The sequence below is a fragment of the Oncorhynchus keta genome, chromosome 35 (assembly GCF_023373465.1).
Source record: "Oncorhynchus keta strain PuntledgeMale-10-30-2019 chromosome 35, Oket_V2, whole genome shotgun sequence".
Classification (NCBI taxonomy): Eukaryota; Metazoa; Chordata; class Actinopteri; order Salmoniformes; family Salmonidae; genus Oncorhynchus; species Oncorhynchus keta.
The window spans coordinates 32170649-32190322 of record NC_068455.1 but is presented as its reverse complement, the minus strand read 5'-3'; the positions used below and the strand labels follow the sequence as shown (position 1 = coordinate 32190322).

The window sequence follows — 19674 nt, the reverse complement described above, 5'->3', positions numbered from 1 at the left end:
CGTGAGGGAGTTTGTTCCACCATTGGGGGGCCAGAGCAGCGAACAGTTTTGACTGGGCTGAGCGGGAACTGTACTTCCTCAGTGGTAGGGAGGCGAGCAGGCCAGAGGTGGATGAACGCAGTGCCCTTGTTTGGGTGTAGGGCCTGATCAGAGCCTGGAGGTACTGAGGTGCCGTTCCCCTCACAGTTCCGTAGGCAAGCACCATGGTCTCGTAGCGGATGCGAGCTTCAACTGGAAGCCAGTGGAGAGAGCGGAGGAGCGGGGTGACGTGAGAGAACTTGGGAAGGTTGAACACCAGACGGGCTGCGGCGTTCTGGATGAGTTGTAGGGGTTTAATGGCACAGGCAGGGAGCCCAGCCAACAGCGAGTTGCAGTAATCAAGACGGGAGATGACAAGTGCCTGGATTAGGACCTGCGCCGCTTCCTGTGTGAGGCAGGGTCGTACTCTGCGGATGTTGTAGAGCATGAACCTACAGGAACGGGACACCGCCTTGATGTTAGTTGAGAACGACAGGGTGTTGTCCAGGATCACGCCAAGGTTCTTAGCGCTCTGGGAGGAGGACACAATGGAGTTGTCAACCGTGATGGCGAGATCATGGAACGGGCAGTCCTTCCCCGGGAGGAAGAGGAGCTCCGTCTTGCTGAGGTTCAGCTTGAGGTGGTGATCCGTCATCCACACTGATATGTCTGCCAGACATGCAGAGATGCGATTCGCCACCTGGTCATCAGAAGGGGAAAGGAGAAGATTAATTGTGTGTCGTCTGCATAGCAATGATAGGAGAGACCATGTGAGGTTATGACAGAGCCAAGTGACTTGGTGTATAGCGAGAATAAGAGAGGGCCTAGAACAGAGCCCTGGGGGACACCAGTGGTGAGAGCGCGTGGTGAGGAGACAGATTCTCGCCACGCCACCTGGTAGGAGCGACCTGTCACGTAGGACGCAATCCAAGCGTGGGCCGCGCCGGAGATGCCCAACTCGGAGAGGGTGGAGAGGAGGATCTGATGGTTCACAGTATCGAAGGCAGCCGATAGGTCTAGAAGGATGAGAGCAGAGGAGAGAGAGTTAGCTTTAGCAGTGCGGAGCAAGGAGTCATCATGCCAGGTAGTCCTGAGGCATGGTCCTAGGGCTCAGGTCCTCCTCCTCCGAGAGAGAGAATTAGAAAGTATACTTAAATTCACACAGGACACTGGATAAGACAGGAGAAGTACTCCAGATATAACAAACTGACCCTAGCCCCCCGACACAAACTACTGCAGCATAAATACTGGAGGCTGAGACAGGAGGGGTCAGGAGACACTGTGGCCCCATCTGAAGATTTTGCTTCTGTAATCAGCACAACATTTTTCAGCTGTGCTTACATAATTGCAAACGTGTTTTCTAATGATCAATTAGCCTTTTAAAATCATAAAGTTGGATTGGCTAACAAATCATGCCATTGGAACACAGGAGTGTTCCAATGGTCAAACTGATCCCAAACCATCTCAATTGGGTTGAGGCCAGGTCATTTGATGCAGCACTCCATCACTCTGTAAGCAAGGTTCAAAATATGTTTTTCGTCAAATATATTGGTTTAGGCTTCTTGCTGTCAATTTGCAGTCTACAAATGATTTGTAATTATGTTATGGCCCCCTGACCATCCTCAAGAGGAAAAATAAATCAGTCCGCGGCTGAATCTAGTTGATGATCCCTGGTTTAGAGGACTCTATGGATGAGGAATGCAATGGCCAGACCTCAGTCAGGGCTTCATAAAATGACAGACAGAAAAATACTGAGCCAGGAAGGGTTGAACGGACAACCTGAAGCATTCACACTGTGGACAGTGCCTCTGTTTCAACTTGTCAGTCACCATTTGCTCATAAACCTCAACATGAGGAAGTGAAGACTGCTCTGAAAACTCAATCACCTATTTGAGGTGCCTTTCTTTCCAAGGTTAGTGTCTTACAGCATAATGGTTTTTCCATACCATCGGAGTTCACATTCAACAGGAAAATGGAAATTCGTAGTAGTCAGTCGAAAACCCCATAGATATCTCAGTAATAGAATATCCACAGTCCATCGCTATTCATCAAGTTCCTCAGCTATGGTTGGAGCTGCTTTGTTGAAGACTACATTCTTTGTTCCCGCAGACTGCTGCAATCTCACAAAAGAGAACCACAAACTGAGGGGAAATATGAGATTTAATGCCATTATTCATCATGTCACTTTAAAAATATGGAATTGGCCATTTATTTGGAAATATAGCAACACTATCTGTAATCAAAAAAGCATTCCTCTTCAGAATGTACATTAACCGTTACACATTAAGGCAGGTACAGTAAGAAGATTAGAAACCATTTTTTTGCCTTCTAGATGTAGGGAGGAGCACAAAATGCAGTGAGGTTCAGAGCTGATTGTAACTGGATCACAATTTAACACTAAAAGTTCACTTTTGCCTTTAGGTTCACAGTCTCAAAAGGAAAGTCATCTTTCTAAACAGATACGGTTTCTCTATATAGAAAAGTGCCACAGGAAGCCTGTTGTACTGGGGGCAGCTTGGAGCTTGTCCTGAGCAGTAACATCTTTGGTTTCACAGAAGAATCTTGTAGTAATCGTCCTTGTCGCTGTACAAAACCACCACAGCAGCCCTGCAAAGACAACACACTCATTAAGTCCCAATACCAAAGCCCATTTCTCAATAACGCAATGTTTGTCAAAACAACTGCAAGTAGCCATTAGCAGGCTATATTGAAGTACGCGCAGCATACAAACTATTATAAACACCTGCTCTTTCCATGGCAGAATGACAAGGTGAAAGCTATGATCCCTAATTGATGATGTCACCTGTTAAATCCCCTTCAAATCAGTCTCGATGAAGGGGAGGTGACAGGTTAAAGAAGGACTTTTAAGCCTTGAGACCTGGATTGTGTATGTTTACCATTCAGAAGGTGAATGGGCAAGACAAAAGATTTAAGTGACTTTGAACGGGGAATGATAGTAGGTGCCAGGTGCACCGGTTTGTGTCAAGAACTGCAACACTGCTGGGTTTCTCACGCTCAACAGTGTGTATCTAGAATGGTCCACCATCCAAAGGACATCCAGCCAACTTGACAACTGTGGGAAGTAGTGTGTTCAACATGGACCAGCATCCCTGTGGAACGCTTTTGACACCATGTAGAGTCCTTGCCCCGATGAATAGATGCTGTTCTGAGTTAGGTGTTCTTAATGTTTTGTACTCTCTGTGTATACATTTCCACATGTAAAGGGATTGCATAACAATTGCTATGGACATCAACGACAAAACAACATAACCTATAACTGCTATCTTGTGAAAGCCTACCACACCAGGGAAAGTTGGTTTGGTAAGTTTTAACTGGCCGGCTCATTGTGGAAAAACAGCCCAATTGGACTATTCTTATTTCATTGTCACCATCATTATTGGCCCTTTCTTTTCATTCTTTCACAGGGTATTTCAGATGATCTGGCAGGCAGCGAGTTACGAGTCTGTTTTCAAGTAAATGAAAGAGTGGCTGTAGCTGGTGCTCAATGACTGCGGGGCCATATGGGCAGAGTAGTATATAGGCACGTTGCAGCCAGGCGACTGTTTACTACTGTGGCCTTTGGACCACTTTCAGTGCCTTCAGAAAGTATTCCTATCCGTTGACATATTCCACATTTTGTTGTGTTACAGCCTGAATTCAAAATTGATTACATTTTTTTTCTTCCCCCTCACCCGTCGAAACACAATACCCAAACAATGACAAAGTGAAAACATGTTTCAGACATTTTTGCAAACACCCGAGTGAATGCTTTGTAGAAGCACCGTTGGCAGCGATTACAGCTGTACGTCTTTCTGGGTAAGTCTAAGAGCTTTCCCCACCTGGATAGTGCAACATTTTAATTATTGTCCTGCTGAAAGGTGAATTCATCTCCCACTGTCTGGTGGAAAGCAGACTGAACAAGGTTTTCATCTAAGATTTTGTCTGTGCCAATCTCCATTCCATTTATTTTTTATCCTGAAATACTGCTCAGTCCTTAACAATTACAAACACACCCATAACATGATGCAGCTACCACTACGCTTGAAAATATGGGCTGTGGTACTCAGTAATGTGTTGTATTGGACTTGCACCAAACATAAGACTTTGTATTCAGGACAAAAAGTTAATTGCGGGGTACAGAGATGAGGTGGTCATTTAAAAATCATGTTAAACACTATTATTGCACACAGAGTGAGTCCGTGGCAACTTGTGACTTGTTAAGCAAATTTGTACTCCTGAACTTATTTAGAATTGCTATAACAAAGAGGTTGAATACTTATTGACTGAAGACATTTCAGCTTTTCATTTTTTAGTAAAAATGTTGAAAAACATAAGTCCACTTTGACATTATGGGGTATTGTGTTTAGGCCAGTGACAAAAAAAATCTCAATTGTATCCATTTTAAATTCAGGCTGTAACACAACAAAATGAATAAATCAAGAGGTGTGAATACCTTCTCAAGGCACTGAATCTGGCCCTCTTAGTCACCTAGTTCAAGCGAAAACAAACACATAAAACCCACTGTGAATATCTCCATTGTTAGCAAATTACGGTAATTTATCAGTAAACACTTTCCCCTCATCGGTGAATGAGACACACAGGAGATTAAAACCAACTGCTCTGGATGGTTGATGAAGAGCCCTGAAAGAGCCAGAGAAATGGGCTCTTGCTTTCTTCTGTGTCATCTCCATTCATGAAAGAGAACATTCATCAAAGCCAACATAGGCTCCTTGTTCTGAGCATCTAAATAAAACTAGGCAGAGAAAACCAAAAATGGAGAGGCTTTAGCCCAGTCCTTGAGCAGGGCTATAGGTAGCGAGGCTGATATTAGCCCAGTCCCCTGTACAGACAGCCTGCAGTGGAGCTTTAACTGTGCCTGTGACCTGGCCCAGGGCTCTGGGTGTCACTCACAATGGAGAAACTCAGACAGCAGTCAGACAGACAGGACAAATCCTTACCCCAAATGGAAATCTGATCATCTGAGGAGTTGGTGGTGTTTTATAGACTGTAATTATCTCTGATCTGCTCTGTTTGAAGAGTTGACTGACATCCACACACCTGGAGTGTGGGCTGGGGACCCGGAGTGTGGGCTGGGGACCTGGAGTGTGGGCTGGGGTTTTCTGGTGTTTGCTGGTCATAAAAGGAAGTCTGGTTTTTAAAGGGCCTTTAATGCTCTCGACCGTTTTCCTCAGGTTTCATGATTTTTCTAAATAAAAAAATGCAAGTCAAGGCCTGAGTCAGAACCTGGGAGTGCCCAGAGGGTCATGGGGTCATGGGGTCTACTGCCCTGCTCTCACACTCTCGCTGGCCTGGGTTTGCCTGCCCTGGAACACACAGGGCCTGAAAAAAACATCTACGTACCCTTTTAGGATTTTGAAGCAGTGGATCTCCTCACAGATGGACCTGAGATAGCGCTGCTTGGGGAGACATGACAGCAGATGTTTAACGCTGATGTTGAACTGCTCATCTCCAAACTGGAGAGAAGAGTGGCAGAAAGAGAGAGCGAGAGAGAAACCAGCAATCAGATATTCAACATAGTGGCTGCGATCAAACAAGCAGGGCTGTTTATGTAAGCTGTAGTTACTGTGTCGGAGACTGTGTGTACATTCACTCCCCCATCTGCAGTTACATGGTGGGAAGTATAAAAGATAGATATGCGAGTCCCAGGCCCTCACTGCTCTGTGGGGTAATTAGTCTGTGTGATGCATGATTTCCTGTGAGTCTGGGCACACAAACTGTGTATTGTAATTTGTTTTATACAGCGAAAGTGTTTTCTCTGACACTCACAAATCCACATGTGTGATGTGAGAGGGGAACTGTATAGGACCACCATTCATTTGGCGTGAGTGTTTGCTTAGTTATGCAACACTGCTTGTGTTCAGAACATGTTTCTTAACACCATATAATTGACATTGTCATTTTTTTATTTATGAAAGCCAGGGGTTCCTGGTTTCGTTTGGCAAGCCCTGCGGTCAGGAGTTTGGAATGTTAGTCTACACTTTGTCCCAGCTGGTAACTTGTGGTGTTTGTGCGAGGGGGACAGGGCAGGTGACCTAAAGGGTCCTGGCAGGACTGCTGGCGGAGGACAGGGTGAAGGTGACAAGGAAGGAAACAGGACTTCCTTCCTCCTCTATCCTGCCAATATATCCTTTATTGACTGTTTCAGATAGGTCATGATAAGCAGAGCTGGGTACAGACCTCCAATGACAGGAAGTTGATGAGAGTTGCCTTCGGGAGGTCCACCTGGGACGGAACAGAGGGAGGTGCGTTAAGAATCCAAAGACAATGGATGTTATCGCACCATGTACTCCCAGACCACACTGTACATAGCATGTTGTCTGTTTTCTAAAGGAAGTAAATGTAACCACAGCAACCAAATAAACTATAAATATCAAGAAGCATTGCACAGTGGCAACAAAAAACAGAAGGTTCAGTTCCTTCAGCTAAAGGCGATGAAGATCATTTGCACACTGTGCTGTATCGATTTAGTCTGTGAGCAGAACATTGCCTCATTCATGGTGCTCTCACCACCACTAAGGGCACTACTGTAAAGGTCCCTCGCAGGAAATCATAGAACCATCAGCTTATGTTCCATCTACACCTTTATATTATATTTTGAGAAAATTGCATTTCTCTTTAGTTAGGGGTATTACCTATGACAGGCAGGTAGGATTACTGATGACGTGATCTGGAGGCAGACTTGTAGCTCTGAGTAAATACATACCAGCATCAAGGCGATTATGTCTGTTTCAAATTCAATACCTCACGCTCCAGCATCTAGCCTCTAACTCTGATGGGAACCAGACACAAACATATGGAATGACAAATGTATTTGGAGTATGTCGTATCAGTAAATACTACACTGTATAATTTACTCTGTGAATACCTCCTTTCAAATTTACTCCAAAACCACAAATAAACTAAATATGGTAGCAATTTAGCTCCAAATGACTTGCCCTCTCCTTTTGTTTTCTGTTTATTGTTCTGCGGCAACTGGAATCACTTTGTAGCTATCTACCTCCAGGGGAACTCTAAATCCACACTGCACACCGATGTTTGCTATTATAGCTATCAGCTAACTTCTGTCCTTATTTCACTATTATACACATGGATTCAACAGATAAGATGTGAAACGGGGGAAACAGAAAATGACTTACAGCCAGAACGATGTCATTGCTCTTGTTCTGTAAATTGCTAGCGAGATAATGCAATCTGGTTTGAATCTGAAAAGAAGAGGGTGAAAAAAAGAGAAAGTCATTTTTCCAATGAATACAATGAAACTGGGAAACAAAAGCCACTTCATCTTCACATGCAGTTGTGCTCCATGTGAGCCAATGCCGTTAAAAACTGGGCTGGCCGCGTGCGTAAAACCCGTCGTGTTGTCTGACCTTGACGGATGCCACCGTGCTGAAGTGAGACAGAGCTGGGAACCACAGCCAGGCAGAGTTGTGTTGTGGTCGCCTGCGTGACTGGGCTGAGCTCAATCTGTTAAAAAGTCGACTTCGGGACAGGTACGAGTGACCGGCGTGATTGATTGACAGACCTGGGTCTCGTAGCGCCGTCTGGCGCTGGAGGACACCTTCTCTGGTGAGATAAGTAACACCTTGATGTTACTGGAGGCGCTGCTCCCGTGCTGCTCTGACGATCCTGTCAAGTCACAGCACGTACACACACACACACACACACACACACACACACACACACACACACACACACACACACACACACACACACACACACACACACACACACACACACACACACACTAATGAGACCATGGGAATATGCCTGAGCTGAGCTCCTCTCTGACTTAGCTGTCAGCCTTCTCACACCATCACCCAGACACCAGTAGACTGAGAAGCCATGATTGTTACCCAGACTCATACGGCCATTGTACTGCATTAAGGTTCACATATACTGTGCATGTGAGCTAGAGGTGGTGTGAAATGTAACACCGTCATTAAATCACCTTGCAGCTCACATAGTCACCATTACCCTTTAATTATCCATTCAACACAGCTCTAACACCATGCAGGCGCTCATATGAAATCCAACCCAGAACCAAGTCAATGGTAATGGAGGGTCATCCCTGTATACAGAGTGGAGAAGAAGGCTGTTCAACCGTACCTGAGGCATTGACGAGTGACCCTTTGGTGTTCTGAAGAGCGACCGTCTCAGAGGTTTCCCTGTTGGAGGAGAGACAAAACAGCTGTATGAGTCTCTTTCCCCAACAACACTGAAAGTCTATTACAGAGTTTGTGCGTGGGTTAATAAACCGCGTTGTCACCGGATATTTCTCTCCTCAAAGAATTTGGTCCGACATTTCTGAACAATGTGGTCCACAAGGTCAGACTCTGGAATCCTCTTCTCTGACTGCTTTTCCTTCTCAAAAGGACTTGACCTGGGGACACACGGGGGACAGGGAGGGGAAATCAGACCTGCTTCCAACACAAAACGTTCACTCTAAATTCTGATTTTTCATATCAAACTAATGTACAGTGCCTTGCGAAAGTATTCGGCCCCCTTGAACTTTGCGACCTTTTGCCACATTTCAGGCTTCAAACAAAGATATAAAACTGTATTTTTTTGTGAAGAATCAACAACAAGTGGGACACAATCATGAACTGGAACGACATTTATTGGATATTTCAAACTTTTTTAACAAATCAAAACCTGAAAAATTGGGCGTGCAAAATTATTTGGCCCCTTTACTTTCAGTGCAGCAAACTCTCTCCAGAAGTTCAGTGAGGATCTCTGAATGATCCAATGTTGACCTAAATGACTAATGATGATAAATACAATCCACCTGTGTGTAATCAAGTCTCTGTATAAATGCACCTGCACTGTGATAGTCTCAGAGGTCCGTTAAAAGCGCAGAGAGCATCATGAAGAACAAGGAACACACCAGGCAGGTCCGAGATATTGTTGTGAAGAAGTTTAAAGCCGGATTTGGATACAAAAAGATTTCCCAAGCTTTAAACATCCCAAGGAGCACTGTGCAAGCGATAATATTGAAATGGAAGGAGTATCAGACCACTGCAAATCTACCAAGACCTGGCCGTCCCTCTAAACATTCAGCTCATACAAGGAGAAGACTGATCAGAGATGCAGCCAAGAGGCCCATGATCACTCTGGATGAACTGCAGAGATCTACAGCTGCGGTGGGAGAATTGAAATTGAACTTTTTTGCAACAATGCAAAACGTTATGTTTGGCGTAAAAGCAACACAGCTCATCACCCTGAACACACCATCCCCACTGTCAAACATGGTGGTGGCAGCATTATGGTTTGGGCCTGCTTTTCTTCAGCAGGAACAGGGAAGATGGTTAAAATTGATGGGAAGATGGATGGAGCCAAATACAGGACCATTCTGGAAGAAAACCTGATGGAGTCTGCAAAAGACCTGAGACTGGGACGGAGATTTGTCTTCCAACAAGACAATGATCCAAAACATAAAGCAAAATCTACAATGGAATGGTTCAAAAATAAACATATCCAGGTGTTAGAATGGCCAAGTCAAAGTCCAGACCTGAATCCAATCGAGAATCTCTGGAAAGAACTGAAAACTGCTGTTCACAAATGTTCTCCATCCAACCTCACTGAGGTCGAGCTGTTTTGCAAGGAGGAATGGAAAAAAAATTAATTCTCTCGATGTGCAAAACTGATAGACATACCCCAAGCGACTTACAGCTGTAATCGCAGCAAAAGGTGGCGCTACAAAGTATTAACTTAAGGGAAAAGTAAAGGGGCTGAATAATTTTGCACGCCCAATTTTTCAGTTTTTGATTTGTTAAAAGTTTGAAATATCCAATAAATGTCGTTCCACTTCATGATTGTGTCCCACCTGTTGTTGATTCTTCACAAAAAAATACAGTTTTATATCTTTATGTTTGAAGCCTGAAATGTGGCAAAAGGTCGCAAAGTTCAAGGGGGCCGAATACTTTCGCAAGGCACTGTATACGTCAAACCATTTGGAATTCATATCAAGACCATTTACATGCACTAAGCTAACAGCACAGGTGCAGTCCAATTATTGTACAAGTAGGAGAAGTCGCCAACAAAGGCAAATTACATTTCAGACTACGTAGTCAGATGCTGGCCCAGAGAATGATTCAAAGTGCTGCATTCCAGCTAGTACTTAGAATCATATACAGTTATAGTAAAGAACCGTTACTATGTAAAGAGCTTGGAGCATCTGGAAAAGCGCTATATAAATCCATTTTCATTATGATTACCTTGATGTAGTTCCCGTCCTTGTCTGTGACAAGGGCCATGCAGGTGATGCCAGCCTGTCTACAGTGCTGCAGCATAGTCTCCTGGGACTGAACACAATGACACAGTCAGACACAGAGGGGAACAAGAAGCACTAACACCAAAGCCATACTGAGAGGGCCAACTTTTAGAAATGTGAATATTGTACTAATTCTAGAAGTACAGTTACATAGCATTGTTTAAATACTCCCTATGTAATGTTAAATGCTATGTAAATATTCCCTATGTAATGTTAAATGCTATGTAAATATTCCCTATGTAATGTTAAATGCTATGTAAATATTCCCCATGTAATGTTAAATGCTATGTAAATATTCCCTATGTAATGTTAAATGCTATGTAAATATTCCCTATGTAATGTTAAATGCTATGTAAATATTCCCTATGTAATGTTAAATGCTATGTAAATATTCCCTATGTAATGTTAAATGCTATGTAAATATTCCCTATGTAATGTTAAATGCTATGTAAATATTCCCTATGTAATGTTAAATGCTATGTAAATATTCCCTATGTAATGTTAAATGCTATGTAAATATTCCCTATCTAATGTTAAATGCTATGTAAATATTCCCTATGTAATGTTAAATGCTATGTAAATATTCCCTATGTAATGTTAAATGCTATGTAAATATTCCCTATGTAATGTTAAATGCTATGTAAATATTCCCTATGTAATGTTAAATGCTATGTAAATATTCCCTATGTAATGTTAAATGCTATGTAAATATTCCCTATGTAATGTTAAATGCTATGTAAATATTCCCTATGTAATGTTAAATGCTATGTAAATATTCCCTATGTAATGTTAAATGCTATGTAAATATTCCCTATCTAATGTTAAATGCTATGTAAATATTCCCTATGTAATGTTAAATGCTATGTAAATATTCCCTATCTAATGTTAAATGCTATGTAAATATTCCCTATCTAATGTTAAATGCTATGTAAATATTCCCTATGTAATGTTAAATGGGGAGCGTACATGGCTGCCATAGAACGTGTGGCTCAGTTGGTAGAGAAAGCCCTTGCAATGCCAGGGTTGTGTGTTCAACTACCATGGGGGACTAATATGGGGGGGGGGATACACAAAATGTATGCTCCCGCTACTGTAAGTCACTCTGCTAAAATGTCAAATAATTCATAATGCTCATTTGGGGTAAGGATTTGTCCTGTCTGTCTGACTGCCGTCTGAGTTTCTCCATTGTGAGTGACACCCAGAGCCCTGGGCCAGGTCACAGGCACCGTTAAAGCTCCACTGCAGGCTGTCTGTACAGGGGACTGGGCTAATATCAGCCTCGCTACCTATAGCCCTGCTCAAAGACTGGGCTAAAGCCTCTCCATTTTTGGTTTTCTCTGCCTAGTTTTATTTAGATGCTCAGAACAAGAAGCCTATGTTGGATTTGATGGATGTTCTCTTTCATGAATGGAGATGACACAGAAGAAAGCAAGAGCCCATTTCTCTGGCTCTTTCAGGGCTCTTCATCAACCATCCAGAGCAGTTGGTTTTAATCTCCTGTGTGTCTCATTCACCGATGAGGGGAAAGTGTTTACTGATAAATTACCGTAATTTGCTAACAGTGGAGATATTCACAGTGGGTTTTATGTGTTTGATTATTTTCGCTTGAACTAGGTGACTGAGCATTATTCAGTTTTGTAGTATTTTTTTTTATATTCCTCATGTAATGTTAATTGAGAGCTAACATGGCTGCCATAGAATGTAAACGTGTCATGTAAATGCATCATAATGCAGAAACCACATCGGTCCTACTCTAGACGCCTCTGATTGGTCCTACTCTAGACGCCTCTGATTGGTCCTACTCTAGACGCCTCTGATTGGTCCTACTCTAGACGCCTCTGATTGCTCCTACTCTAGACGCCTCTGATTGGTCCTACTCTAGACGCCTCTGATTGGTCCGACTCTAGACGCCTCTGATTGGTCCTACTCTAGACGCCTCTGATTGGTCCTACTCTAGACGCCTCTGATTGGTCCTACTCTAGACGCCTCTGATTGGTCCTACTCTAGACGCCTCTGATTGGTCCGACTCTAGACGCCTCTGATTGGTCCAACTCTAGACGCCTCTGATTGGTCCTACTCTAGACGCCTCTGATTGGTCCTACTCTAGATGCCTCTGATTGGTCTGACTCTAGACGCCTCTGATTGGTCCTACTCTAGACGCCTCTGATTGGTCCTACTCTAGACGCCTCTGATTGGTCCTACTCTAGACACCTCTGATTGGTCCTACTCTAGACGCCTCTGATTGGTCCTACTCTAGACGCCTCTGATTGGTCCTACTCTAGACGCCTCTGATTGCTCCTACTCTAGACGCCTCTGATTGCTCCTACTCTAGACACCTCTGATTGGTCCTACTCTAGACACCTCTGATTGGTCCTACTCTAGATGGCTGTAGAAGGAAAACACTACTTTGTAATAGCCAAGTGTAAAAACAGTCCATCCTGCTCCCAAGAAGATCACAATGGGCTCCAGATCCTGCAACCCATTTCTAGACCCAGACTAACATTTACAGTAACTGCTACTATGTGGATTAACCAAATGTATGGTTTAGGTGAACTTGAACCTGCCTTGCATGTTATTACACAACATGTGCTTGCTATAGGTGTTGTGGTTACAGTAAGCAAGTGGACCCCTTCAGCACTATACAGTATATTATTTAACTAGGCAAGTCAGTTAAGAACAAATTCTTATTTACAATGATGGCCTACCCCAGCCAAACCCTAACCCCGAACGATGCTGAGCCAATTGTGCGCCGCCCTATAGGACTCACAATCACGGCCGGTTGTGATACAGCCTCGAACCGAACCAGGGTCTGTAGTGATGCCTTTAGCACAGATGCAGTGTCTCTGACCGCTGCGCCACTCGAGGATAAGCCCGACCTCAGTCCCATGTTTCTCATGTACGATGACAGTGGGATTATGGGAAAAGTAGTTTGATGTGATGTGTTTAGTAAAAGGTGGGCTGTCTGTCTAAGAGTATGAGTTGGAAGCAGTCCTGGTGGTTTAGGGGTGTATTAAAAGCTGGGTTCAGGCAGATTTCAGTGGCTCTCCTATGGCTCATCAGTTCCTATGAAAACAGAGAGCGTGTGCCGTACGTTTGGACAACAGGATTGGAATGTTATAATAAAAATTTAAAAACTCCCCCATTTCACACATGTCAGAGCGGGTGCTGTGGCAAGGATAGGAGAGAGAGAACAGGGATGGCTGAGATACCACTGGGCCATGGCAGCGTACGGTCTGGATAATTAAATGTGTGCTGGTGAAATGCTTCACTTGTGCCTCAAATTCCTCCGGAGCGGCGGAGTTTTGCTTGGAACAGGGAGCTGCTCTGCCCAGTGCCCAAACCTGGGCCTGTCCAGGTAGTGCAGTCACCTGTGGCTGTGTGTGAGCAGCAGAGCGGATTTATCCTAATCAAATACAGCCAGACATGTTTCCTCCGGCAGGCAGAGCTGGGTCAGACCAGAACAGTAGACTACTGAGGATCAATCTCCGTGCTGTATATCACCTCTGCTCTGCTCTCCAGCAGTCTCACTCCCCCACCAGCTTCCCCCACAGCGGCTCTATCACTGAGACAGACAGAGAGGGCCAACCAGCTTTCTGCCATATGCCTCCCAGGTGACCGCATGTGGAAAGGGTTGACCATATTTGTCTAGTAAAAGCTAGAAAGGCATTTATTTCACTGTACTTGTGCACGTGACAAAACGTGAAACAAGACCCAACAAAAATAAAGTGGAACCATCTCCAGGCGATAAATGAGCACTTACTGGAGATTTGACCAGTAAAAGCCGTGCATGTGAAAGGGGTTAACATTAGACCATGAGGAAGGCGTCCTTTACAACTCTGATGTGTTGGACCGACATGCTGTCTCTCTCCTGCAGAGCTGTGTGAGCTCAGACAAAGCTAAGTTTTGAATTGCGGCTGGGAGGTCAGGGGGATGGAGTTGAGCAATCAGTGATGTTATAGAGTTTGTGATGGGACAACAAGAGAGCAAATGAAAAAGTAGAGAGGGAGGATACTAGAGGGTAAGAGGGAGTGAGAAAGGGTGAACGTAAGAGGGCAGGGGGAGGAGAGCAGTCGGCTGCACGCTTTGCCAGAGGGACACACACAGACACCTCCTGGCCTGAGATCAGGCCGCCACGTAAACATGAAGAATGTGAGAGGCATGGCCCAGTACACTGACACGACACCAGTCACATTCACTAGGGTGATAACTACACAGCAACACTTCTCAGGTTGGAGTTGGTCAACAGACTTCACCTACAAACTGAAAATAAAAACTGCTTATAGAAGTATTTACAGTAACAGAGATGATGAAAGTTGGCTAAGGAAACAACTGGGCATTGTGTTTCTTAAACGTGATACTCTAACAGACTTATATGAAAGGAAACTCAAAAAGGATCCCGTTTCCCTGAGTGTTTACAGTTCCACATACGGTCAAGGTAAATAACTTCACAGGCAGTTTGGTCCGCCCGTCCATGTGGGGTAGAATAGAATGGTGTCGCCCCCTGTTGGTTAGGTATTGTCACAAGGTGCTACGGGCTGCTACGGGCTGCTCATCACTGACCTGTGACACGTCATAGACAATATCAGTAGAAACCCCTGCTGTCCACAGCTTCTGGACCACGTTGATGGCTCGGCCCATGGAGATGTGGCCTACTGGTACCACCAGCACATCACACGAACTGATAGAGGGCTAAGAGACGCAGAGAGTTAGGTTAAAACCTGCTCACACACACAGAGAGTTAGGTTAAAACCTGCTCACACACACACACACACACACACACACACACACACACACACACACACACACACACACACACACACACACACACACACACACACACACACACACACACACACACACACACACACACACACACACACACACACACACACACAGAGAGTTAGGTTCAAACCTGCTCACACACAGACAGAGTTCCACACACATTCTGAGTTAATTACAGAGGGGTTAGACCCATCAACTGTCATTGTCCAGTATAGAAAAATGTGAGCCTTTCCCAAAACAGCAACATTTTAGAGGCTGGATAATAACGGACATGAACTTTAATGGAGGCTCAAATTAATAAGCCATCATCAAATATGGCCTTCTGTATCTTTGGGTCATTAACACTGATGAATAGTTAATAGTACTCACCGGCTTTTCCATGCTGGCCAGGGCAGGACAGACTTTGTCCAGAGCCAAACTGGCCCCTACTGCCGAAGGGACAGGAGCAGAGGACGCTGGGCCACGGAACTCAAGAATCTACAGGAAGAGTACCCCGATAAGGACTAAACCCTGATAGTTCAACACCTCCAAGGACCTGAGCAGGAGGGTGGTAAGATGGGGACATTACCAGGTGGTCGTATCTCCCTCCTGCAGCCATGATGTCTGGCGCTGCGCGTCTGCGTTTCTTGATGAAGGCCACAAACTGGAAGATCACCCCACAATGGTGTTGCACCTTATAAACCAGACCCAGATTTACCACCACCTACAAGACACACAAATATGAGAATCAATCAATCTAGAAATCCACAGGAAAACACACGCAATGCCATTCTCTTTATACACCAGACTGAGTAAGAGTTAGGAAGTGGGAGATCTACCTGTAGCTTGACTCCCAGGCTCCTGAGCAGGCCAGTGAGTTCCTCCAGGTCTTTAAGGCCCTTCTTTGCCAGCTGGGTGACTGCAGTCTTCTGTCTGGTCAGAGAGGTGATGAGGGGGACCAGGTCCTGCAGGTCTCCCTTCTGCTCTATGTATTTATACAGAGCCTGCAACTGACAGGGAGAGACAGAAAACATCAGACACAGAAAAGACATTCTGTGGTTGAGAGCAAGGCAATGTTCAAGAAAGGCGGACCTTGAGCAGAGAAAAGTCGAGACACTGATGAATTCACCAGACCAGTCGTATGCACCAGAGGCCAGAGACAACAGGAGGTTCTTACACTGTTGTTGGACAGGGACAGGTTACAGAACTTGGCCTCCACCTCTCTCCTGGTCAGCTTTTCACTCTATGAACAGAGACAGGATACCATTTTAGAGTTACAGTTGTAGAACAAAGATGTAACAGACAAAACTTATATACACCACACAATGTGCGCATGCATGGTGTGTGTTTAACTTGCACATGACGTCCGTGTGCATAGTATTAACCATGGCGTCACAGAGGATGCTGGATGCGTGGCTCAGTTTGTCCTCGGGGATGCCGCTGTGTAGCAGGACGGCCTTCAGCAGGCTGGTGTGGTTCAGGTAGATGTGGTAGTTCCTCTCCTAACACAACATCCAACAACACACCATTACACCATCCAGCAGCTTCTCTCCTGGTAGAGAGGTTGGTAGTTCCTCACCTAACAGCATCATCAAAACACAATTACAACTGTGCACAATTACAGTCCAACCTCATCCCTAAAGCACTACTGTAGGACTGCTCAGCTGCCCTCTCGTCCAGAGTGACATACATTCTTAAAAGCTTTCACACACACAGAGGTAGACCCTTTTAGAGGGGTCCTGGAGGCATGCTGGTCTTTTAGCAGAGCAAAGCAGGCCTGGGTTGGAATGGGTTTGTGCTGGGTGAACTGGGCTCCTGCACTGTCTAGAACCCAGGGTGTGAACAGGTCTGTGACCAGAGCTCGACAGACACTGGACAGTAGTGTCTGGGCCTGAGACGAGACAGGGAGTGTACTGTAAAGGACAATATGGTCTGTGACTTTAGCTAGACTGACAGGGGTAGTAACATGGTCCGAGGAATTACTAGACGGAGTGGTAACAGTGTGGTACCTGCAGGACACTGAACTCCTGGATCATGTCTGAGATGGTGAAAATGGTCTCAGCGTCAGGCAGCAGGCTATTAGTGACGGGGACAATGACGTCAAAGGAGCACTCCAGCAGTTCCCTGCGGTGTGCCCTGTCCAGCTTTCTGGGCCGGAACACATGCTCAATGCTCCACCTGCACACTCACACCATTACATTGGACATAAACACGCTCGATGCTGTACCTACACACACACACACACACTCACACCATTACAATGGACATAAACACGCTCGATGCTGTACCTACACACACACACACTCACACCATTACAATGGACATAAACACGCTCGATGCTGTACCTACACACACTCACACCATTACAATGGACATAAACACCCTCAATGCTGTACCTACACACACTCCCACCATTACAATGGACATAAACACGCTCGATGCTGTACCTACACACACTCACACCATTACAATGGACATAAACACCCTCAATGCTGTACCTACACACACTCACACCATTACAATGGACATAAACACGCTCGATGCTGTACCTACACACACTCACACCATTACAATGGACATAAACACCCTCAATGCTGTACCTACACACACTCCCACCATTACAATGGACATAAACACGCTTGATGCTGTACCTACACACACTCCCACCATTACAATGGACATAAACACCCTCAATGCTGTACCTACACACACTCCCACCATTACAATGGACATAAACACGCTCGATGCTGTACCTACACACACTCACACCATTACAATGGACATAAACACCCTCAATGCTGTACCTACACACACTCCCACCATTACAATGGACATAAACACGCTCGATGCTGTACCTACACACACTCACACCATTACAATGGACATAAACACGCTCGATGCTGTACCTACACACACTCCCACCATTACAATGGACATAAACACGCTCGATGCTGTACCTACACACACTCCCACCATTACAATGGACATAAACACCCTCAATGCTGTACCTACACACACACACACTCACACCATTACAATGGACATAAACACGCTCGATGCTGTATCTACACACACTCCCACCATTACAATGGACATAAACACGCTCGATGCTGTATCTACACACACACACACACACACACACCATTACATTACAATGGACATAAACACGCTCGATGCTGTACCTACACACACTCCCACCATTACAATGGACATAAACACGCTCGATGCTGTACCTACACACACACTCACACCATTACAATGGACATAAACACCCTCAATGCTGTACCTGCAGGACACTGAACCATTACAATGGACATAAACATGTCTGATGCTGTATCTAAAACACACTCACACACACACACACCATTACATTACAATGGACATAAACACGCTCGATGCTGTACCTACACACACTCCCACCATTACAATGGACATAAACACGCTCGATGCTGTACCTACACACACTCACACCATTACAATGGACATAAACACGCTCGATGCTGTACCTACACACACACTCACACCATTACAATGGACATAAACACGCTCGATGCTGTATCTACACACACACACACACACACACACACACCATTACAATGGACATAAACACGCTCGATGCTGTACCTACACACACACACACACACACCATTACAATTGACATAAACAAACGCTCGATGCTCCACCTGCACACACACACACAGGATAACATTGAGGTTTATCAAAGACTGAACATGCATATGAAATGGATAGATGCAAGTATTCAGTGATTGACTATGAGATTTACCTCTTGAAATGGGTAATATTATTTCTGGCCACAAATCTTGTGAATGCAATCTGGAATGGATACAAAAGAGAATAAGTAAACAGTGCATGCAAGACGACAATAAATCACTGTGGAAACACAGTTAGTCCCAGGGTTGTCCCGGGGTTGTTCTGGCCCTAGTCCACCGAGTGCTGGGATCACTGAGGGCTAGTTAACGGAGCGTGTAGTACTTCCTGCTTCCTGTTGCTCACCCGGAGGTCGTAGGGCAAGGTGACCAGCATGCCACTGTGGTCCATCAAGTAAGAATGCTAACTGCCTTCATACAGCTTCCTGTTCCTGGGGAGGAGCAGGGGAGTCTGGAGACGCACAGCCCCTGGAAAGACAGCCACAGAGACACTAATGTAAATGTATGATAATACGTTCAGCATACACTGAACAAATTATAAACGCAAAATGCAACAATTTCAAAGATTTGACTAAGTTACAGTTTGTAAGGAAATCAGTCAGTTGAAATATATCCATTAAGCCCTAATCTATGGATTTCACATGACTGGGAATATAGATATGCATCTGTTGGTCACAGATACTTTAAAAAGGTAGGGCGTGGATCAGAAAACCAGTCAGTATCTGGTGTGACCACCATTTGCCTCATGACATCTCCTTTGCATAGACTTGATCAGGCTGTTGATTGTGGTCTGTGGAATGCTGTCCCGCTCTTTAATGGCTGTGTGACGTTTCTGGATATTGACAGGAGCATCCCAAACATGCTCAATAGGTGACATGTCAGGTGAGTATGCAGGCCATGGAAGAACGAGGACATTTTCAGCTTCCAGGAATTGTG

General features: G+C 44.8%; 2 protein-coding genes across 2 annotated transcripts in view; both read right to left on the bottom strand.

The window, feature by feature from the left end:
• Positions 1 to 2166: 2166 nt before the first annotated feature.
• Positions 2167 to 19674, bottom strand: part of LOC118369093 (eIF-2-alpha kinase GCN2-like) — a 30719-nt gene continuing 13211 nt past the window's right edge. Inside the window, 17 exon segments of the mRNA XM_052495672.1 lie at positions 2167 to 2625; positions 5380 to 5492; positions 6217 to 6261; positions 7176 to 7241; positions 7562 to 7665; positions 8146 to 8204; positions 8306 to 8416; positions 10252 to 10340; positions 14870 to 14998; positions 15461 to 15568; positions 15660 to 15794; positions 15910 to 16080; positions 16248 to 16313; positions 16456 to 16572; positions 17080 to 17248; positions 18855 to 18904; positions 19085 to 19206. Coding sequence (XP_052351632.1) covers positions 2568 to 2625; positions 5380 to 5492; positions 6217 to 6261; positions 7176 to 7241; positions 7562 to 7665; positions 8146 to 8204; positions 8306 to 8416; positions 10252 to 10340; positions 14870 to 14998; positions 15461 to 15568; positions 15660 to 15794; positions 15910 to 16080; positions 16248 to 16313; positions 16456 to 16572; positions 17080 to 17248; positions 18855 to 18904; positions 19085 to 19206 — 1712 coding nt within the window. The 3' untranslated portion in view covers positions 2167 to 2567.
• LOC127915946 (uncharacterized) lies at positions 17237 to 18844 on the bottom strand. The gene is made up of 3 exons (XM_052496897.1): positions 18695 to 18844; positions 17773 to 18252; positions 17237 to 17670 (listed from the first exon to the last, which is right to left on the bottom strand). Exons 1-3 carry the CDS (start codon positions 18805 to 18807, stop codon positions 17298 to 17300), a joined length of 966 nt encoding a protein of 321 aa, XP_052352857.1. The 5' UTR covers positions 18808 to 18844; the 3' UTR covers positions 17237 to 17297.